A 21,710-nucleotide genomic window follows, 5' to 3' on the forward strand; every position below is an offset into this window, starting at 1 on the left:
CAGCCGCTTCATTACGAGGGAAACTCCCCAGTCAAGCCTTTTGAGTAACCTTAATTCTGCTTTCAGTTAATGTCGTTTGTAATTTCATTCTGTTTTTTCACTCAGGGGTGCCTGGAATTCCCTGTGGATTGAAAAGTGCGGCTGGGCCTGATAAGTAAAGCGGGGCTTTTTTTTTAAATTTTTTTGCCCAATCAGGATATCCTGCGCTTCCTGTCCCATCCACTCCGTTTCTGGTAAAAGCAATTTATGTACTTGTGCTGGGTGGCTCAGCAGGGAAGGGTCCTTGGAAAAAACAGTTTTTTAAGCAGCAGCCGGAGTGCGCTTGGGGACGGGGGGGATGGGGGGGCAGCCCTCAGGAAGGCTGGGGGCTGCTCCTACAGGCGGCTCAGAGGCGGGGGGACCCGTAGCACTTTCTCTGGCCGGTCGGCTGCAGTCACGGCAGGACAGCCCTGCCCGGAGTCTGCAGATGATGCTGGCGGAGGATCTGGGGAGCCGTGCTGGGGGGGGAAGGGCGGGGGGCCCTGGGAGACCTTTTAGTGCTGGGAAAAAGGAAAACATTAGTGCCAAATGTCACGCTGCGGAAGGTTAGGCTGAAATGCGGCTGTCGTACTTTGCGACCAGTGCTGGGCAAGCTCAGGCAACTGGCTTAATTCAGCAAACCACGGTCAGGTAAGCACAGGCTGGTCTGTTGCGAGAGTGTTCTTTTTTTCCCCCCTTTCTCCCCTAAATGAAAACCTGCTGAGCACATCCAAGGAGTGGCAGGTCGGAGAGCGGCAAGGAAGGGCCACCTTCACTCTACCTGTCCGGCCAGGTCGTTCCTGACTTCAGCTTCGCACAATCTGAAGAGCAAGCTAGTTTTGACCTGGATTTCTTTTGGGTGGCTCGGCATGTTGCCTGCCTGGCAAGCCCCAGCCATGGAAGGAGGGGAAGGTTCAGGATATTGTGCAAAAGCAGAAAATGGGTTAATTCTGTCATCACGATTGGCCTCTGGAACCCACTGCCGCAAGACGTGGGGAGGGCCACCAGTTTAGAAGGCTGTACAAGGAAATGGAGTTAGGAGCAGCAATGTGTCGAAGGCTACCAGACAGCGGAGGCCATGTGGAACCTCTAGGCCTTGGCAACTTTAAGCTTTGTGGACTTCAACTCCCAGAATTCCCCAGGCAGCACATGTTGGCTGAGGAATTCTGGGAGTTGAAGTCCACTCAGCTTAAAGTTGCCAAGGTTGAAAAACACTCTCTAGGGACAGAAGTAGTCTAACTGAAGCCCCCGTGGTGCATCACAGGCGTCATCCAAACATAAAAGGGGTGAAGCTTCCTTCCATTTTGATGCAGTTGACCTCCCCTGCCCCCAGGTTTCTGAAATGAGCCGGAAAGCAGCTCAGGGAACAGACTTTGCCCACAAGGGCCTCGTCAAAGGGATGTTAACTTAAGTAATTGCACTAAGGCAGTGATGCCTGCCTGAGAGTTATCCACCTGTGCTTTACGGACACAAGAGTGTGTGTGTGTGTGTGTGTGTGTGTGTGAACAGTGTGCAGAGTGTGAAAAAGATGGCAACCTTTGGAAACCCGGAGAGGTCCACGACATGGCAGAGCATGTCCCTCCAGGCCCCCCCTCTCTGGGGGTGCAGATTCTGCTCCGCCCCAGTTCCCCTCTGTCCTGCTGATGCACCAAAGCCACACCCTTGCCCCACTGGTGGGTCTGTGTCCCCCAGGGTCCCTCTGCAAACCAGCTATTTCAGGTAGGTCTGGCTGAAGGGCATTTGGGTCTGGGGTCTGCAAAGGAGCACCAGGACAGCCACTGGAGAACGATCTCCTCCACTAAGCTGTCTTGGGCATTTGCCTAGCAGGTGGGAAGGCTGGACAATCCGGACCACCCCGTGGTCCTCCAAGGTCCTTCTCCTAAGGAAAGGATGATTTGGGAAGGGGAAACCCTGGACACAGTCAGGTCTCTCTGCCGCTCTGACCAGCTGTGGCTTCCAAGGCAGCCACAGGCTGGCCGGGCCCAGACCCCAGGGCTCACAAGGACAAAAGAACCAAAGACAACTTTCGCTGGGCCAGGCCAAGACCCATCTTAATCCAGCAATGGAGACCAACCAGATGCTTCTGGGGTGCTCCCAAGCAGGAGATGGAGATGATCCCCTGCAAGTGGGACTTGGAGGTACCTGCTCCCAGCCTGGAAGTAGTGCTAGGTCTTCAGGGCTGACAGGAAGGCCTGTCCTCCATGAATCCCCCTCTAAAGCCATTCCAGATAGTGGCCCCCACCAGCTCTTGCGGGAATGAACTACACCGACTGTGAGAATCTAAGGCGAGTCCTGTTCCATCAGCACAGGGGCCACCCTAGGCCAGGTGCCTCCAAGGAGCTCCCAAGCAGAAGACGGAGATGTTCTCCGTCGGTGTTTCCATGCAAACATCTGCTCCCAACATGGAGGTGGTGCGAGTCTTCAAGACCTGTCCTGAAAGAAAGAATCTTTCCACCCAAGGTGTGCCCATCGCCACATCTGGTGGCGATCAGTGCCAGAGGTTAACAATGTAGTTGTGTGAACAATGATATGCTCTCTTCTGTTCAGCCTGATCCTACCAGCCTGTAGTTGTCCCTATCCACTTTCTTCAAGCTGTGCCCAAGCCAGCCAAGTGGTCCTTCTTCCCCAGCCAGCGCTACTGCCCGGAAGCCCCACCTGGGCTTCCCCAGGAGGTGAGGCTCTCTCCTTCAAGGAGGCTGGGAACAAAAGGAGGCCACCTGTTAGATTTCCAGACATGACCTGCCTCTCCAGGGGGGTCAGTGGGCTTGGCACTGACTGGGAAATTCAAGATCCTCTTTGGCTTTTGAGTTTCCAAAATTGCACATCAGGAAAAATGAGTTGAAGGTCACACATCTTAAAGCTGCCAAGTTTGAAAAACACTGCTTTAACCCATCCTGACAGGGGCCAAGTAGATGCACAACTAGGAAGCCTCTGATAGTAACACACACACACACACACACATGTGCGTGCGCGCTTAGACTGGCATTCAGTTCCTTCTGTGTTTGCAGAATCTCCATGGAAAGGCCCAGTAGATTCCACTGGGGATGGATTTGCCCCTTCTTGTTTTCTTCAAACTGCCTCTGGAAGTGCCAGGCCTCTTGATGCAGCAGGTGGGAGTCCTATCAGCTGAAGGGCACAGAGTGAAAATTAATTTCATGGGGTTTTGTTGCTGTAGAAGGAGCCCAGGGTCTTTGCACCGAACAGAGAGACAGAGAGACCCCCAAAGACAACAATGAGGTATTTCCCTGTTGCGCAAAGTGACTGCACTGCTTGTATGTGTGCCAGGAGTAATCAGTCTGTGTACACACTCACCCACACATCCACCCACCCATGTGTAGGCAGAGCAAGAAGCCCCACACCGCCATGCAGTCTGGTCACACAACCGGCAGCGAGCGACTCAAACCTCTCCATTGTTAGGGCACTTCCGCCCCGAAAGAGGTGATGGAAATACCAGACAGCTGCAGAGTGTGAAAACATCAGCCCCCCCACCCGCCAGGAGACTCCCCAAGCGAGGCTCTTTGGACACTCCGTCCAAAGGCAGCCTGTCTGGTGTGTACGTGCCCCAAGGCCACGGGACACGGGGGTCCTGGTTCCCCATCCCCATCTCCTCCACACCCTGTCTCGTCTCAGCTGCGTGCCTGCCCTCCTGCATGGCAGCCCAAAGGCCTCTCCCTTCCCCGATGGCACGCCATCATCACATCACCTTTGGTATGCCCATTTGACAGATGCAGGACCAAGGCAGGCTGTCTCCCTGGTCAGTTTGCGCCTTCATGCTGGGCTGAGCAGGCCGGTTGCGGGGAGGGTGAATTCAGCCCCTGTCTACCCACCATGGCCAGCATCTGGGCTAAGTCACTAGTTCTCATGACCCATCCCCTCAGGCAGCTACTTTTCTTGGAGAAGATGAGCACCCAGCCTCTCCCCTTTAATACAACCTGCTGCTTCCCCAGAGATCCCCCCCCCTTTTGGCCCCCTTGCTGGCAGCTGCCTCAGCAGCAGAAACCAACGCGGTAGAGCTTTCCTGGGCAGGATCTACCCTGGGGAATCTGCCCATAGTGCACGCAGCTGGCCCAGGCACAAACGCCTGGCGACAACCCATCCCATCATTCCCAGCACGCAGAAGCCTCCTGGGCGCTGTCTGGGGGAGGAATCCTGTCCCTTCTTTGCGCAGCCCACCCACGCCGGTGTCTTGCGCCGCTGGGCCGGAGCCAAGGCTGGGCGGCCGCTGGGCGCTCATACGTGCCGGGCTGCACTCGCGGAAGCCTTGATCCGGCGACCCGGCGGCCGGCCCGATCGATCCTGGCCGCTTCTCCAAACAGGCCGGCTCGCCTGGCGCCAGCGGGAGTGACAGATCAACCAGGCCGGGCGGAGGCAGGCCGGACCTCTGACCCGCGGCCCCGCTGGACGAACGCGGCGGTCCCCCGGGGGCCGGCCCAGCCACGGGAGCGACTCCTGACCGCCGCCGCCCCCGCCGCGTCCCGGTCCCGGTCCCGGTGTGCCTGCCCTGCCCTGCGCGCCCCAGGCAGGCGCCCTCCCGAGCCCCGCTGCCCGGCCGTCCCGCTCTGGCCTGGGGGCGCCCTGGACCCTCTGGCCCTCGGTTTCACTGCCTCCTCGCTCGCTGCACCTCCCCAGTGAGCAAGGCGGAGGCAGCACCCCCAGGCCGGCTCTTCTGCAAGAAACGCCTGTGGAACTGCCTTCCGCCCGGTGCCCGCGAGCCCGCGGCACGGAAGAGGAAGGCGCAGCGCTGGTGGCCCCTGAATCAATGAACGAGGCGCCCCCATGCTAGCGCCAGAAGGCTGCTCTGAGCCAGTGCAGCTTTATACCAGAATGGCGGGGGGGCGGGGGGCGGGGGGGATGGAGAATGGAGTCCCGCTCCAAGCAGGCTGGAAAGCAGGAGGATCCCTCTGGCAATTTCTGTTTACCCATTCTGGGCACCACCAAAACGGTTCCGGTGAGCTGGTTAAAGGCATTCCAGTGGAGAAGGACCAGGAGGAGCAGAAGGGGCCACAGTGGGACCAGCCAAGCCTTATGCAGCTCTGAAATGTTTGGGCCTGAAGGTTTTGAGCCTGGCACAGGAAGGGACCGGGCACGGTGGGCATCCCACTTCCACATGCTGGAGCTAACAAACCAAGGTGCATGGAAATGCCACAAGGACTCTCTTCACGACCCTCTGTGCAACACCTTCAGCAGCAGAGGTGCCTAGAAAGGCTGCTCCCGAATTAATTATCCATCCAATTTCATTGAGTGTGCATGTGGGCAAGATGTGCGATTGAGCTATTGTCCTGTCCCAGGGTTGAAAACGAGTAAGTTAAAAAAACAAACCAACCCTTGGCTGAAACCCCAATATTAAAATGCAGACTATGCAGAGCAAAATAAACAAGTCGCCATTGTTTATTCCACATGTCCAGAGGCAGCACATTTACGGGGAGCAGAAGGATCTGCCCTGGAGATCCAGCTAATGTGGGAACCGACACAGCACCAAAGGGGATCTCTCCAGGGAGGGTGCTTTCAATGGGATTAAACCAAGAAAGGCCAGGGTGTGCAGAGGGCAGGATTCTGGACCGGGGTGGCCCAGGCAGCTCTGGGACTCAGCAGCCAGGCATTGCTTTGTTGTTTATTCGTTTAGTCGCTTCCGACTCTTCGTGACTTCATGGACCAGCCCACGCCAGAGCTTCCTGTCGGTCGTCAACACCCCCAGCTCCCCCAGGGACGAGTCCGTCACCTCTAGAATATAGGCATTGCTAAGGATGCCCAATTTCTTGGCATTGCTGTGGACACACACAGACCAGATGGAAGAGGGATTACAGGTTGGCTTAAGAGATGCAAGCGTGTGAATCCACATTCTGAGGAACCAGGAACTGCAACCCGGGACCATGAATTCCAACGGGCACTGCCTCTTTCTGGGAATGCAGGTGGGCAAATCTCTGCCCCATCCCGTGAGAAGCCCAAGAGGTGACGGTCTCTGGGCAGGACATATGATAATGGCACGTGGCCAGAAGGCAGATGATCCTGGCTGTTTCATTTCACTGCTACCTTCAGTAGTTCCTATTTCCCTGGACTCAAGATGTCATTCAGAGATACCCTTCCCTTTTTTCCCACAATGACCCTGCAGGGTAGGCTAGGATGTAAGAGGATGGCTAAGGGCAGAGGTGGGCTGGGCCTCCCGTCCTGACCCTCCCCCAAAAGCTGGCAAAAACTTCTCCAAGGACAGGAGGACTTGATCTCCCTGGGCAGGGGTCTCCTGGATGCCCACCTTGACAGGGGCGGGGGGCAAGTGGCCCCCTTGTAGGAAGGAAAGCCCTCCATTCCTCACCTTCCCAGAAGCATAATTCCAGGAGGGGTGGAGATGCCAGGCCTGCTTCTGGCCCCCGACCAGCCCCTTATCGCTGGGGGCAGCTAGGACCAGCCAGTGGAAAAACGCTGTTTCCAGCCAACGCTGTTTCCGGCCCAGCTCAGATTAGGCCCGTCTTCTCACAGGCAGCCTGGGTGACACAACGCTCTTGCACAACCACAGAGATCAACCCCCCAGCACTCCCCTCCCATCCCAGGAGGACAGGTGGGAATTCCCTCCAGAGGCTTTCCGCCGCCCTGGAATGTGCCAGCTGGAACTCCTCATCCTTGGTCAACTTACAGGTCTTCCCAGGAAAGATGATGAAATGCCCCAAGGCCCACATTCCTTGGCAGAGCTAGAGCAGCAGGATTTTCTGAGCTAGTTAAGGGGGAGAAAGACTGTTTGGCTTCACTTAAATTCTCTCACAGGGTGGAGAAACCTCGCTCAGTGCTCACTGACCCACTACCCTTTCCAAGGGCACATTAAGAAAAGGGGGGACCAGCTTCTCTGCATGGGACACAGCCCCTCCCCCTCCCCAACTGCTGGATTAACTTCCCCCCGATAAAGGCTGGGGGTCCTGAGGGCCAAGAAACAGGCAGGGCCAATGCCCCCCGGCTGCAGGCTCAGGACACAACGCAAGCAGGCTTTTGCTGCATTCCCTCGGAGGTGAGCAATTTCGCAGCTGCCCTGGCCGCCAACAGCTACTCAGAGGCACGGATCCAAGGCCCAGGGAAAACAAAGCAGGCCGGGTGTGTTCATCTCCCCAAAGGCCTGCTGGGCTCCAAGCCTGCCAAGGGCTCCCCTCCAGCAGCTCTTCCTGTTGTGGGGCTGCAGCGTCCAGCCCAGCCTCACAGGCCACCATCTCCTGGGCCGAGAGGACCATGGCGGTCCAGGGCACTGCACCGCTTGGCGGTCAGAGAGAAGGGGGCAGCGGCGAAGGACCCTCTTGCCTGGGCAGTGGTTTTTGGAGCAGGAGGGGCTGGCCTGGGAGGCGCACCCACAGGGCAGAGGCTGGGCAGAGGCTCTCACCAGCCAGGCCAGAGGGGGAGATGCCACTCCCTCCGGGCCACGGAAATATTTTCAGTGCCCTCCAGGCATGGTGGGCGACATCACCACCATTCTCCAGCCAGCAGTGAGGCCACACACCCCACCCACTCCTGGGGCCCCCCAGCTCCACGCATGGAATCTGGAACCAGGTCTCCATCAAGAAACATACACAGGTTTTTATTCATTCCCCGGGGCTGGGGTCAGAGACACGCGGGCAGCTAAAGGACACAAAGCAGCCCCCCCCCCCGTCTCTTTCTGGGTTGCTCCAGCGCGGCCCTTCTCAGGGTCAGGAATCAAGCAATCCTCAAGCCTTCAGGTCGGCAGCCGGCAGAGCAGGAGCGCGGCTGGTCCCGGCCACCACCTCCTCCTCCTCCTCCTCCCCAGGGCCTGGCCCTGCTGGCACTACTCCGGGGCAGCGCGCAGCACGCGGATGTGGATGGCTGAGTTGTGGCGGGCGCGCGCCAGCGGCTCCTCGCCGTCGCCCTCGGGCTCGGCCGCGTCGGCCAGCTGCACGGTGGAGGTGTTGGCGGCCAGGCGCAGGGCGCCGCTGCCGGCCGCCTCCAGCTGCAGCGCGATGTTGATGGCGCGGTTGATGGCCAGCCCCAGCCCGTGGATGCAGATCTCGGGGCAGCCGCTCCCGGGCGCCAGCAGCTTCTGGCAGCGGCTCAGCTGCGCCCTGAAGTCCGTCTTCATGTTCACGTAGATGTCGCTGCGGCGGCGGGGCAGGCGGCGGGGCAGGCGGCGGCGCAGGGCGCGCTCGGGCTCGCTCGGGGGGCCCGGCTCGGCCATGGCGGGGGCCCTGCGGAGACACAGGCGGAGGGGAGGGGCGCTGGCGGCGCGGGGACCTCCTCCGTCCCTGCCTCGCGCGCGCCGCCGTCTCTCCCTGCAGCAAAAGCGGCGGCGGCGGGTCGACCCCGGTCCTCCGTCCGCCCGCCCGTGCACGCGCACCGCTTCCGCTCCAGGGGCGCGGGCGCGCACGCAGAGGGAGGCACGGAGGGGTCCCCTCCCTCGCTTCCCCCTCCCCGAGAGACATCGGCTGCGCCTGGCCGGGAGTGATGGGCCATGTAGTGCAACGCCTGGGGAAGGCTGAGCGGCATTATCCCGGCGGCGCCCTACCCTGCAGGGCCGTTGCACGCCGTGGCTCCCTCCCGAAGGGGCTGCGCCAACCCCTCCCTCCGGCGCCCACGGCCGACCCAGGCGCGGCTTCGCTACCTGCGGGCTTCGAAAGGGCCCGGGAATCCCGGCTCCCTCCCCGGATCTCTCCGGCCACCTCACTCGCCGGCTCGCCCTTCCGCCGCAGAAAGGGAGGAGCGCACGTGCTCCGCCGCCAGCGCTGACCCGGAAGCCCGGTCGAAGACGCAGCAAGGGGCCCCTCTGCACTTTCGTCTATCTTCCCGGTCCAGCGCGAGAAGGCGGGTGCGCGTGCGCAGCGGGCTCGGTGGTGCCCCCTGGCGGGGAAAACTCAGCGGTCCCCCATCTTGCCAAAATGTGTAATTTCCGGAAAACGTGGGGGAGCTGTCCCTTCTCCCTCCCTAGTTCAATTGAGTCGATTTAAGTAGGTACATGCCAACGCCTTTAAAGGACTTGAGTTCAAGGCGGAGTCCTCCTCTTTCCTCTTCCCAACAACCCTGTGAGGTGGGATGGCCTGGAGGAGCTGTCCCAGCTGGGAAGGATGGGTGCCGCGGTCCCAACACTTCTGGCATTGGTCCCTCTGCTCAAGTGCTCAAAACGCTTCAGAAGGGGGTCCCCACCTGCGTTTTAATTCTAGGTTTAGATCAGCGTTTTCAACCTTGGCCACTTTAGGATGCGTGGACTTCAACTCCCAGAATTCCCCAGCCAGGGAAGAGAAGGCAGGCAGGAGGGGTGGGGTCGGCCCTCTCAGGGGGAGAGTTTGGCACGTGGGCGCAAGGGAGGCGGGCTGAGCAAGAGTGGCCCGGCGTGAGGCCACCGGGAGGGGCTAACATCCTTTAAGATCCCACCCCGACAAAAACAACCTTTTTTCTTAAAAACCCCACACATTTATTATTTTGCCAGCCCCCCCCCCAACAAAACGCAACCAGGAGCCGTTTTCGGGACTCGGCCCCCCAATTCATGAAGCCCTCTGGGGAAGCGGGAGCGCCATCCGGGCCACGCGTGAACGCGCAGAAGGCGAAGGGGGCGGCGGGGGTGGCGGGAGGAGGGTCGGAACACAGGGGCGCAGGGAAGCCCCCCTTCCCCCGGTTCCCCTGCATTCTCCCAGTCTTCTCCGGGGGTGCTCTCGGATGCAGCGGGCCTGGCGGGAGGAGAGGGAGGGCAGACCGGGGACTGCAGCGGGAGATGTTCGGTCACCAAGGCGAAGAGGGGCTGCAGCATCCCTGGAGGTGGTAGGACCGGGCAGAGGGGGGGCAGGGCTGCATCTTCAGGGGCATTTCCTCTCCACGCACTGTTTGCCCCCTTCTTCGTACTCCTGTTTGGAAATCCACATCTGCTGAAAGGTGCCCTGGAAAAGGCAATAGACCAGGATTTCACCCTTGGCAACTTGAAGGTGCGTGGATTTCAATACCCAGAATTCTGCGAATCGAAGTCCACGCATCTTCAGGTTGCCAGGGTTGAGAAACACTGCCATAGACGGTGAGAGGCCGGAGCAGCCGTGCCCATCTCAGCCCCTCCAGCCGCCTTAACCGCCCCCCCCCCCGCGCAGCAGCAGCCCCACAGGCTGATGCCCACTTCCTTAGACAATCTCTTCGCAAGACAGGCACAGGCTTCAGCTATCTCCAGACCTCGCCCCTTGTGGATGACCCCGACTCCTACCCTCCTGCCGCCCCCCTCAATTTTCCCCCCGCCCCCCCCCCCCCGACTCACTAGAGAAGCCAAGATGGAGCCACCGATCCAAGGGCTGAACCGTCGTTCCATGGTGCTGTTGCTGGCAATGAGCTTCAGGCGCATGCTCTGTGGGGACGGAGAGAAGCGGGTCAAAGGGCTGGGGAACAGCTCTGAATTTGCGGGGGTCCCTGAGCAGCATTCGTGCTGGTCGTGCGCCCCATCTCCCCAGGGAAGCGTGATTTTTTTCTGTTTTGATTCATGGACGTTAGAAAACAGAACACCCCTTGTACGAGAAGAGCCTTGTTAATCTATGACAGCCAAAAATTAGGAGGGGTCTGGTAGCACCTTTTCCAGCGCACGAATTTTATTCAAAGGGAGAAGGTTTCATGAGCTTGGTGCATCAGAAAAGGTGCTTACCAGAATGCTCCTTCAAAGCCAATTTTTTTCAAGGTGCCGCGCAGTCACACGCTCAGCACGGAATTCCAGAAGTAATTTTTGTCAAGCCCGCGGCTGAGCTGTCTCTGAGCTACAAAGGGGAGAAGCTCCCTGCCTGCCCTTGGGGCTGCAGAGACCTCCGCGGTGACTGGCAAGGCGCATCCCATTTTCCCCGGTGTGAGTGAGTTCACGGTGGGACCGGCGAGAGGAAGGCTGCCCGCTGCGCTTGCACAGGTGAGCCAAGCTGGGTAAAAGGACCCTGAAACCCATCTCGCCAGCTGCCTCTTGGTCCTCCTTTGTTCCTCGCCCTCTCCCACGCATGCACGCACGCACGCACGCACACACACACACACACACACACACGTGTGCGGCTCTCACCGGGGGTGTCTTCTGAGACAGTTCCCGGTTGAGCCGATCGGTGAATCCCTGCAGCAAAGTGTTTCCTCCGGTGACGATGACGCTGCCGTACAAGCCCTGCAGAGGGGAGGGAGTTCGAGGGGGACAGGATCCAAGTGGCTGGTGCCATTTTCTCTCTTCTGACCTCCACTCGGGCCTGTCTTTCTGGCACACTGCCTCCCTTCCCACCAGCCCGCCCACGCGGGTGCCTTTCGGAGACCCCTAAGGTTTCCTGCCCAACTGGCCCCAGGAATCTTCCAAAAGCTTGTGGACTTCTGTGGATTCTTTGCCCAGGGGCCCTTGTCCTTGCTGTGAAAAGGTGGACGGTTTTCAGCCCCCACCCCCCGCCCGTGGTTCTGTAAGGAGCGGCCCAGGAGCCTCTTTTCCACCCAGCCCCTTTTCTTCCCAGGGAGGGAGACGCCTTCTGACCTGCCGCAGCTCCCTTCCTTGGGGGCGCAGAGGGGCTGGGCGGATGGAGGGTTCGGTCTCCTGGGGAACGCAGGCGGCTGGGACAGGGAGCTGGACTCAGCCGGGGGGGGGGGGTCGCGGGGGTGGAGCTTTGCCAGGGTGCAGCTCTTGGGCGGGGAGGGGGCAGGGGCAGAGGGGGACTCACCGGGCGGATGTCAATGTCACACATCCCGATGCTCGTGGTGACCACGTGGCCGACGCCCAGCATGGTGTTCCCAGACAGGCCCTGGGGAGGGGGAGGGCTTGTGACAGCCAGAGTTCAGGCGTGCAAAGCGAAATTTCCCACTTGGATTTTATATTTGTATTTATTATTTTAGTGTTCTTAGATGCTGATCCAGTGAATTTATGTGTGTTGAGGTTTTAAGGAGAATTTTATTGTAAACCACCCAGAGCCCCACTTGGGGGGAGATGGGCGGTAATAGAAATGTGACTAATAAATAAATAAATAAAATTTAAACATCCCCCAGGGTAGCAATGTACAAGCCTTACACACCCCCAGCCCCAGACAGTAATTTTGTGGTTCTGATAGGGGCAATAAATGGGGAGAAAGTCAGGAAGGACACTAGCGGGAGAGGGCACAGCAAGGGGTCCAGGGCCAGGCCGGGGGCACATCTGAAGGCCACATTGGTACAGCTGCCAGGGGTACAAGCAGACAGGAAGTCCCTTTTCAAAGGTGACCCCCAGTTCAAGCCTGTCCTTTTCCTCCAGAGGTCGGGGCAACGTTTCCCCGGGGGGCAGACTGCGTCCACCCCTAATCTTGACCCTGACAGCCTCCCAAGGGGCCTTGATCTGGGGTGCTGGGGCCCCCAGACTGTTCATCACAAGGAGGACTCCCCAACCTTCTCACTAGGAGCGAAGGAGCATCATCAGCCACGTCAACTGAGCCAGAAAAAGGCGCAGTCACATCCATGTAACCACGCTGCTTGTGCATGGACACTCACACTGAGCTGGGCTGGATTCACACAACCCTTCAGATCCTCAGCTGGGTGGGCATAATACAGCAGCCACATCCACATACTGCGCAGTGTCCAAAGGCCCGGTTTGCCCCACGTGTGAGTTAGAGCTGAGCCTCCCGCAGCAGATGGGTGACTTGGCTCCCTCATGCCCCAGTGGGCTTGCCGCTCCTCACCTACCCGGATGCCCGCAGGGCAGGTCCAGGCGGGCCCTCGCTGCGGCAGCCGGTGCAGGAGCCCACCAAGTCTCCCCTCTGCCCGCCCTCCACTGACCCCAGCCCACTCACCTTCACATTGGAGGGGTCGAAAAGCCCCTCTGGGATCCGCAGGCGCTCTGCCCCGTAGTCTGTATTGTAGCCATTGGGCATCTCGTAGTGGACCGTAGGCATCTGCGCAGCCACCCTGCTCCGAACAAGGGGGAAGAACAGAGACGGGGCCAGGCCTGGGTGGGTGTGCTGTGCAAAGACAGGGCAGGGGTCTTCCGTCCACCCTCTTTATTTACCCCTTCCTGGCTGGAAAGGGAGGCCTTGGAAGAGGCTTTGATTCTCTCCCTGCCATCCCAAAATGGCACAGAGCTGCTACTGCCTCCTGCTTTGGGGCCATGGACCCCACCCACAAACAGTGATCCCCACCCTCTGGGTCCCCAGGGTGGTGCCCAGGAACACCCCTGTCCTAGCGAGACATCTTTAGCACCCACCTGGCTCCAGGTCCCACCTAATCTCCTTTGCTTTCTTACAACTCTTTCAGGGGAAAGGTAGGAAATGGAGAAGAAGCTGCAAAGCCCCGGGGTCTCATGCTTCTCCAAGGATGCAGGTGGGACAAGAAAATAAGAGCCAAGGGAGGCCGAGGCAGCAGAGGTCATCCTGGCGGGCAGAAAGGGGTGGAGAGCAATGCCCCCGTTCGCCTTCGGGTCAATGGTAGCCATTTGGGGGGAGATTGTCAAACTGCTGCTAGAAATGGCTTTGTCCTGAGGGTCAGGGGCAGCTGTCCGGCAGGCAGGCAGGCAGAGGCCCTGAAGGACTGCCCCCCCCAGCTGCCTTCCTCTGGCCTGGCTCTCTTTTTTCCTCTTGCAAACCAGTTTCATTTCTCCCACTGCATCCTGGGGCGCAACACAACACCCCGTCATAGTACCCGTCTATTCCGGTTTGTTGCATTCGATTCTGTCTTCAGGTCCGAACTGAGAGGCAGGCTCCGGTCTCTGCAGGGATGTTCTGCCACTTCAGGCAAGGGGAAGGAGTTTGAACTTTTACAATTTTGGCTGATAAGCTCCTTTGGAAATCCAAAGTTTGGAAAAGGTTTTTTCCTTCTACAGCCACTCAAGGTGGAATCAGTGTGGGAATGACAGTGTGAACCTGGGACTGGGGAGATCAGGGGCCAGGTGTGACCTCAGAGCCCATGGGATGACCCTGGGCCGGCCACTCTCAGCCCAACCTACCTTACAGGGCTGTTTTTCTGGAGAGAACATTGGAGAACACCCAGGTCTGCTGCCTTGAGCTCTCTGCTCTCTCTTGAGGAAAAGTGGAAATAGATTCTGGCCTTTTTCATCCTGTTGGGATGGCTGCTCCCAGAATTCCCAGGCAGCACTGCTGGAAGAGGGGGATTCTGGGAGGTGCGGTCCCAACCCATCAGGAGGGCAGCAGCAGGTTGGGCAAGGTTGGGCCAAGGGAACGTAACCCCCCCTTCGCTCCCGTGAGACCCCCCCCTCCAGACCGCCAAACCAGCCTGCTACTCACTGCTCATCATATGGAGAATCTGAAACTTGCAGGACGGAGGCCTGGAAGTCCTGTATAACCTCCTGTTGGAGTTGGTGGGGACAGAGGAGGTCAGGACCTGCACGGCAGCCCCCCCGCGACACCCCCCCTGCTCGCATTCCCACAAGCCACGACCCAAGCGCATCCGCCAGCCACTGCGGTTTGTGGCCGATGCCCGTGAAGCCGCCCCGGCCAGCCCCCTCTGGGCGCCTCCCGGCCTTTGCCAAGGCCAGCTGCCTCCCCCGCTTCCCCATCGGTCCCCAAGGACCCGCAGCTCACGTTGCACGTGTAGCTGTGCCAGGACTTGCTGACTTGCGGCAGCTTCTCCTTCTTCTTCCAGTTGGGCGGGGCTCCTTCACGCACGGCTTCCTGAGGGGGGGGAGGGGGGGAGAGAGGGGTGGAGCCCCGTGGGCCTTGGGACTGCCCCAGCCCCGCCTCCAACCCTCTCGTGACCCAAGGCACTCTACAGCCCCGCCCCGATTCTCCGGCGTCTTGGCCCAAGACCTCGGGCCAGAAGGGACGCCCCGGGCGAGTGGTGGGCGGGGGCAGGCAGCGGAGTCCCAGGGGCCTCCCATCCAGAGCAGGTGAAGTCTTGGGGAGAAAGCAGCTTTCCTCCCCTTGCCTTTTCGCGGCCTCGAAGTAGCACAGGAGGACGAGAGGGGGCGGTTCTGAAGCCCCCCCACCCACCCACCCACCCCCCGTTCTCGCCAGGTCTGGAAGTCGCTTCTGCTCCCCTGGCTCCTCCAGGCGCAGAGCCTGCTCAATGCCCAGCACCTGCGTGGCCACCGGGACCCACGGCGCTGGCAGCGGTGGGATGGGAGAGGGGCGATGCTACCTTGGCCGAAATCATATACGGCGGAACAATTTCGATATTCATCTCTTGGAAGAGTTCGCGGCATTGCATGGAGATGAAGTCGCCGGCCAGGGGTGATTTCACGATTCCTGCAACCAGGGAATGACGGAAGGAAGGAAGGAAGGAAGGAAGGAAGGAAGGAAGGAAGGAAGGAAGGAAGGAAGGAAGGAAGGAAGGAAGGAAGGAAGGAAGGAAGGAAGGAAGGAAGGAAGAGAAAGAGGGAGGGAGGGAAGGAAGGAAGGAAGGAAAGACAGGAAGGAAGGAAGGAAGGAAGGAGAAAGAGGGAGGAGGGAAGGAAGGAAGGAAAGACAGGAAGGAAGGAAGGAAGGAAGAGAAAGAGGGAGGAGGGAAGGAAGGAAGGAAAGACAAGAAAGAAGGAAGGAAGGAAGGAGAAAGAGGGAGGAGAGAGGGAGGGAGGGAAGGAAGGAAGGAGAAAGAGGGAGGGAGGGAAGGAAGGAGAAAGAGGGAGGGAGGGAAGGAAGGAAGGAAGGAAAGACAAGGAAGGAAGGAAGGAAGGAGAAAGAGAGAGGGAGGGAAGGAAGGAAAGACAAGGAAGGAAGGAAGGAAGGAAGGAAGGAAGGAGAAAGAGGGAGGAGGGAGGGAGGGAGGGAAGGAAGGAAGGAGAAAGAGGGAGGAGGGAGGGAGGGAGGAAGGAAGGAAGGAGAAAGAGGGAGGAAGGAAGGACAAGGAAGAAAGGAAGGACAGTGAAAGAGGGAGGAGGGAGGGAGGGAAGGAAGGAAGGAAAGACAAGGAAGGAAGGAAAGAGAAAGAGGGAGGAGGGAGGGAGGGAGGGAAGGAAGGACAAGGAAGAAAGGAAGGACAGTGAAAGAGGGAGGAGGGAGGGAGGGAAGGAAGGAAGGAGAAAGAGGGAGGAAGGAAGGACAAGAAAGAAAGGAAGGACAGTGAAAGAGGGAGGAGGGAGGGAGGGAAGGAAGGAAGGAAAGACAAGGAAGGAAGGAAAGAGAAAGAGGGAGGAGGGAGGGAGGGAGGGAAGGAAGGACAAGAAAGAAAGGAAGGACAGTGAAAGAGGGAGGAGGGAGGGAGGGAGGGAAGGAAGGAAGGAAGGAAGGAAGGACGGACAGTGAAAGAGGGAGGGAGGGAGGACGGAAGAGATGGAGGGGGTCCTGTCTCAGTTTTGTCCCTTGGCAGCATCTTCTTCTGGACCCACAGAACAACAACACGCTGCATGATTTGGACCCTCCAAACTCAGGAAAGAGAACTGGTACATTGCCCTGGATCCACATGGAAGCCACTTGCTGCAAAGGGCATCCAAGGCCTGGCCACACACAGCTGGGACCAGTCCTTCTCCCTGAAGGGGGTTTTTCTCTCAGAGGGCCCTGGCACACTGGCATGTCCCCTGGAACATTGGCACTGGAGACAGTGGGACCTAACAATAACAGGGACCAACATCCGTGCCCCCATTCTCTCTCCAAAGAAGGTGAACCCAACCTTGCTGAAGGATGTAGCCGTCATGGACCGGGATGGCTGTGGTGTGTGTTGCCCCGCTGTCAAGGACGAGGCCGGTGCTGCGCCCGTTGGCAAAACTGGTGAAGCGAAGTCAAGGGTTTGGCAAGGCAGAGGTCCCATAATGGGAGGTGGGGTAGGGGTAGAGGAAGTGGTACCCCACCCCCCAGGACCTGGACCCTTTTCCTATCAACACTGATGCTCCTAGTCCTGTGTTTCTCAACCTCGGCAGCTTCAAGATGCGTGGACTTCAACTCCCAGAATTTCCAAGGCAGCAGGGCTGGCTGGGGAATTCTGGGAGTTGAAGTCCACACATCTTAAAGCTGCCGAGGTTGAGAAACACTGGTCTAGGCTGCAGGAGGGTTAACTGGAATTCCAGTTTGTCTTCTGGCTCTTTGCAACCTGGGAACGAGGAAGGAGGACATCACTCCTTCCCCTAGGAGGCTTCTGGGAAGAGCCGGCCAAGAGGATACGCTGTGAGGACCGCTGTCTTGCAGAGGAAGAACGCCGGGATGCCGTAGTGCTCGAACATCAGCTCCGTCAGCTTCTCCCGCTTGGCCCGCGTGTTCCACTGCAGGGAGGGTAGGGAGCAGAGCGTCGGGGGGGCGGGGGGCAGCGGCCTACCGTGCCACCGAAGAAGGAGCGGGTGGGGGATGCCCACCTCCAGACACCTACCGGGGCCTCCGACATGAGGACAGGGTGGAGGTTGGCCTCCGATTTGATGTGCTTGTTGTAAGTGTGGTCCAGGATGGCTTGGAAGCACCCCCAGTCTTCAACTGAGGTGGGAAGGAGAAAGGGGGTCATGAAGGAGAGGGAGGGGCCGGCGGCCAGCTCCCCACCGCCCTCACTGGTCCCATCCTCGGGAAGCGGCCGGGCATCGCTCTGGATGGACTTGCCACAGCGCAGAAGAGCCTCCCGCGCTGCCTCTTCGAGGCCCTTCAAGGCGGACCCGCGACTCAGCGGACTCCCGGCAGGAGGAGGGCTGCGGGTTCAGGGCCCAACCCAGCGGACAAGGGCCAGCCTGGCCGGAGGTCCACGATCCCCGCTTCGAGCTTCTCGGGCGGTCCTGGGCCCCGGCCTATCCCCGACTCTCCCCTCCCGCTCCGTACTCATCCCGTTCTTGAGGGGCGAGATGATCTCCGTGTTCTCCCGCGGCACGTGCAAAGAGTTGGTGTCGATGTAATACACCTTCCCGGATCTGGTCTCTTTGTCGCCATCCAGCTCCATGGCCGACTCGTCGTGCGAGAGCAAGCCCACCGTCGTGGGGAAGTCCGCCTGCAAGCAGAGCAGCCGCCGTGGGGCAGGAGCGGTCCGGGGCCAGCCCTGGCCCGCGCGCGGTGGGCTGATCCTCTGCAAAGAAAGGACGCGGGGGAGGGAACGCCAAGAAAGTCCCCGGGCTGAGAGGAGGACGGTCCGTGCCCTACCTTGGGGCAGTCTTCTCCCGCATAGCCAGCCCGCACGGAGAAGGAGCCGATGTCGAAGACCAGGGCCCCAACCTCGTCTGCGAAGGAAGCACCGGAGACAGGAACAGCCGTTGGCGCGGGTTGGGAGGGGGCGAGCCGAGGGGAGGGGGAGCAGTCCCCGCTTTGCTCCCATTTCGGCCCCAAGGGAGGAGATATCGTAATTTGCATTTTAACTTTCCAGCCCATCCAAGGGCTTAATTCACTGAAGTGCCTCATGACCAGAGCGATGGCTGTTGCTGGCCGAGGTCTGGATTTCAAGGTACAGGAAGGCAGCTTCTGGATGTTAGGAACCTTTTCCTGACAGCCAGAGCAGCGGGAAGTGCGACGTCCGAGCAGAGGCTGGCCAGCCACCCCTTGGGCAGTCTGCCTTTTGCCTCCCTGGACTGGACAGGGGGGTGGGCTGGATGGCCTCAAGAGCCCAACTCTGTCGTTTACAAGTCGCATCTCACAGCGTCTACTTCTTTTGTTGCTGGTTATTCAAGGAGCTGCCTGCAAAAGGTGGGTGGGCGACCGAAGGGACGGGAGGGGAATGGCAGGAATGCCCCCACGGACGTGGGCATCCAAAGAGCAGAGGCGGAGGTGCCGCCTCCCTGGGGGAGGAACCGCTGCTTCTACCGGATGCCTCCTTTTAGGCCAGTCGACCTGCAGGATGGAAGCAAAGCAGGATTCCTCCCCACGGATAAGAACGGAGCTCCAGCAGGTGCTGGAGAGTCTGTCTCTCTGCAGGAACAGCGTCGTGTGAAGCCAATCAAGGAAGCGAGCCAAGCCCACACGCAGCGCGGAAGCTGAGGACCTTCGATCCCTCCCGGACGGCCCGGCAATTGGGCTTCACCCAGGGCCAAATTTCAGTGACAGCCGCATCGCACCAACTCAGGGCGTCCGGCGAGGTTAGCCAAATGCACAGTGCCCGATTGCCTGGCTGAGGATGCCCCGGACTTCCGCCGCCCTAGTCCCAAGCCAGCCCGGCCGAGGGCAGCAGGGCAGAGAAGGCTGGCCGAGACCGAGCCGCTGGGCAGAGGGGGCGCAGCGCAGCCCTACCTCCTCCGTAGACCCCTCCGCTCATCCCGCTCCGGATGCAGTGCCGGTCCCCGCCGCAATCCGCCTGGGTGCGAGGCCAGTTCTCCCCGGGGGCTGGGCTGTCCCAAGGCGGAGGTCTTCAGCACCTGGGCCGGTGGACAGCAGCCTGGGGAGGGGGCTGCAAAAAGAGAGAGGGAGGGAGGGAGGGGAAGATGGAAGGGGCTGGGCGGGAGGCCCTCACCTCGGCCAATCAGGGCTCCCCACCCCTCCCCAGCAGGGTCCCTGATTGGCTGCCTTGGGAGACAATGAAGAGAGAAAGGAGAGATGCATTCTTAAAGGGGCCAAAGCGGTGGGGGCTGCGTACCGGCAGGCAGTATGCAGGGGGATCCAGACGCCCCCCTTTTTAGAGAGCGGCGGGGTTTATATAGGTCATTTTTATTTGTCACTAATTGAGTGGTCCTAGTATAAGTGGTTGAAAATTTAATTTAGACTTCCCCAAGCTGGTGCCCCCCGCCCCCCCCCGGTTGGTCCGGCTGCCACCCCCATTCCCATCACCCCCAGGCGGTGGCCGGGTTGAGAGAGGCCGGCTTAAGTCAGGACCTGCCCCCAGGAGAGGTGCATTTATTTCTACTCATCCTCCAAGCCTGGGGGGCGCAAGGCAATTTAAAGAGGCAGAGGGAGGGAGGGGGCCGCCCCTCGGAACTCGCGCAGAGTGAATTCTCCCGGCCCGCTCGGCCTCCCTGCATCCAAGACGAGAACGCCCCGTCTTCAAGGCTGATGTCAACCGAATTCAATCGGACTATGAATCTTCTCTTCAAGAAAGGCAGCCGAACTGTGGACGGGCTGATCGGTTGTGAGGGAAGCAGACCCAACATCCCATCGTAGCCGCTGTTCCGCCAATAGATTTGGCTTTCCGAAAGGCATGCCCGCCCCCTTTCTCGCCCCCAATGTTTAGGCCCTTTTAAAAATAATCTTGTAAATGCTTCTGCGAAGGGGCTTTCCTTCCTTTCCCTTGATTTGCATCTTGATCTGCAGCCATCATTTTTCCAGGGCCCGCCCTCCCTGTCTTTCTTTCCTTCCTTTCCTTCCTTCCTTCCTTCCTTCCTTCCTTCCTTCCTTCCCTCTCTCTCTGTCCTTCCCTCCCTGCCTTCTTCCTTCCTTCTCTCCTTCCCTATCTTGCCAAGGAAAATCATCGGGGCTTCGGAATCTCGTCCAGGAAGCTTCCGGCGGCCACTCGAGGTCCGGGCTGAAGGCTGCATTTGCACATCGCCCTCTGCAGAGGTAGCCCCATGGAGCTGGAGCCATATGGAGCATCTATGGGAGCCCCTGATGGTGGGTTCGTAGGCTGCAGCCACGAGCGGTGCATTCGGGTGGGGGGCTAGAGTCTAACCCTCTTGCCTCTCTGCTCTCTGCTTCCTACCGACAGCAGCCCTTTGGGCAGGAAGGGCCAAAACAACTTTTTTCAGGAAAAGAAAAATGCCTCCCACCCGCCCTGCCATAGGATGAAAGTGTTCTAGGACAGTGTTTCTCATCCCCAGCAACTTTAAGACTTGTGGACTTCAACTCCCAGAATTCCCCAGCCAGCCAGCCGGCCACTGTTGAAGTCCGCACATCTTAAAGTTGCTGGGGATGAGAAACACTGTCCTAGAAGGACCCCCGTAGAAACTATTCCTGTTGGGGGTCAAAGGTTTTGGGCAGGAATGGCCCTCGGCCACTTACAAATGGAGTGGAGAACCTGATGCTGGGGATGGGGGTGGTTGAGGCTGCGAGAACGACGGCGAAGGCTTCCCCCGGACCGCTGGGTCTCCGGCTGTTAGGCACCCAGCATCCACCGCCCTCAGTACACCCCAGCCCCCCTCATTCCCAGCCAAGGTGGAGCCGCACCAAGCTCTTTTATTTTGGAGCAAAGCCAACTGATAAAAAGTGAAGCCTCCTGGTTCCAGTGGGCCTCCCAAACAGGCAGGACTCCGACTCCCATAATCCCCAGCAGACGGGTCTGAATTTAGGAGGCCGCCGAAGAGCAATTCCGTTCCTGCAGATGCATCCGAGAGACTCTTCCCTTGCAGCCCGCTCTGCGCCTTTACGTGCTTCAAGCCAGGCGGGCGATCCCCAGGCACAGCTCTGTCCGGGCCTGGACTGCTGCCTGCCAGTGATAATGCCAAGAGCACCTTTAGGCTCCCACGCGCTGCCCTGGCACACCAGACCAGCACGTTGCACAGGAAGGTGCCAGCCAGCCCAGGCCAATGCTGCCCCTGTGGACTGCCCGCCCGCCCGCCAGGCTGCTTCTGAGAGCGCAGAGCCCACGTTCCATCACCTGCTGGGGCTGATGGGAGTTGTAGTCCCGACGCATCCGGGGAGCGCCAGGTTAGGACAGGCTGTTCCGGACTGTACCACCTTTCCTGCTCCCTCTTTGGATGGAGCTACTCTCCCGAAATAAATGAGTGCACTCGCCCCTCCCTGACCGAAGGCCGGAGAGCCTACAATCCCCAGAATGCCCAGCCATCCTCGGGATCGGCGGTCTCAAGGAATCTGGACGCTCCTTCCCTGCCATTAACATGGGGCACCCCTGAGAATTGGTATGTCCCAAAGCCCTTCTGCCCCCCCCCGGCTGCGTGGTCTGGCCCTGCCCATCCGAGTTGGTACTTCCCAGCTTGGGAATTATTTTCGGAGCGGCGGCGGCGGGAGGCGCGGCACCGGCCTCGCTCACCCCGGAAA

The 21,710-nt window shown here is 59.5% G+C and overlaps 2 protein-coding genes across 2 annotated transcripts; both read right to left on the reverse strand.

Annotated features, from left to right (window-relative positions):
* Positions 1–7,549: 7,549 nt before the first annotated feature.
* On the reverse strand, positions 7,550–8,743 carry POP7 (POP7 homolog, ribonuclease P/MRP subunit). Its single transcript, XM_063301746.1, has 2 exons — positions 8,606–8,743; positions 7,550–8,192 (listed from the first exon to the last, which is right to left on the reverse strand). Exon 2 carries the CDS (start codon positions 8,180–8,182, stop codon positions 7,796–7,798), a length of 387 nt encoding a protein of 128 aa, XP_063157816.1. The 5' UTR covers positions 8,183–8,192; positions 8,606–8,743; the 3' UTR covers positions 7,550–7,795.
* Positions 8,744–9,776: 1,033 nt separating this feature from the next.
* Positions 9,777–19,164, reverse strand: ACTL6B (actin like 6B). Its single transcript, XM_063303141.1, has 14 exons — positions 19,017–19,164; positions 17,940–18,016; positions 17,625–17,790; positions 17,191–17,291; positions 16,989–17,086; positions 16,501–16,595; positions 15,034–15,140; positions 14,478–14,567; positions 14,181–14,242; positions 12,735–12,849; positions 11,640–11,720; positions 11,009–11,104; positions 10,235–10,321; positions 9,777–9,872 (listed from the first exon to the last, which is right to left on the reverse strand). Exons 1-14 carry the CDS (start codon positions 19,039–19,041, stop codon positions 9,792–9,794), a joined length of 1,281 nt encoding a protein of 426 aa, XP_063159211.1. The 5' UTR covers positions 19,042–19,164; the 3' UTR covers positions 9,777–9,791.
* Between the last annotated feature and the right edge of the window lie 2,546 nt (positions 19,165–21,710).

Source organism: Candoia aspera, chromosome 4 (assembly GCF_035149785.1).
Source record: "Candoia aspera isolate rCanAsp1 chromosome 4, rCanAsp1.hap2, whole genome shotgun sequence".
Classification (NCBI taxonomy): domain Eukaryota; kingdom Metazoa; phylum Chordata; class Lepidosauria; order Squamata; family Boidae; genus Candoia; species Candoia aspera.

Bases quoted from the DNA above. Each gene is read 5' to 3' on its own strand.
- POP7 (XM_063301746.1), bottom strand. From the start codon at position 8,182: ATGGCCGAGCCGGGCCCCCCGAGCGAGCCCGAGCGCGCCCTGCGCCGC.
- ACTL6B (XM_063303141.1), bottom strand. From the start codon at position 19,041: ATGAGCGGAGGGGTCTACGGAGGAG. The intron at 18,017-19,016 runs GTAGGGCTGCGC...CTTCCTTCGCAG, and splicing joins CGGAGGGGTCTACGGAGGAG to ACGAGGTTGGGGCCCTGGTC. The intron at 14,243-14,477 runs GTGAGCTGCGGG...CAACTCCAACAG, and splicing joins GGCACAGCTACACGTGCAAC to GAGGTTATACAGGACTTCCA.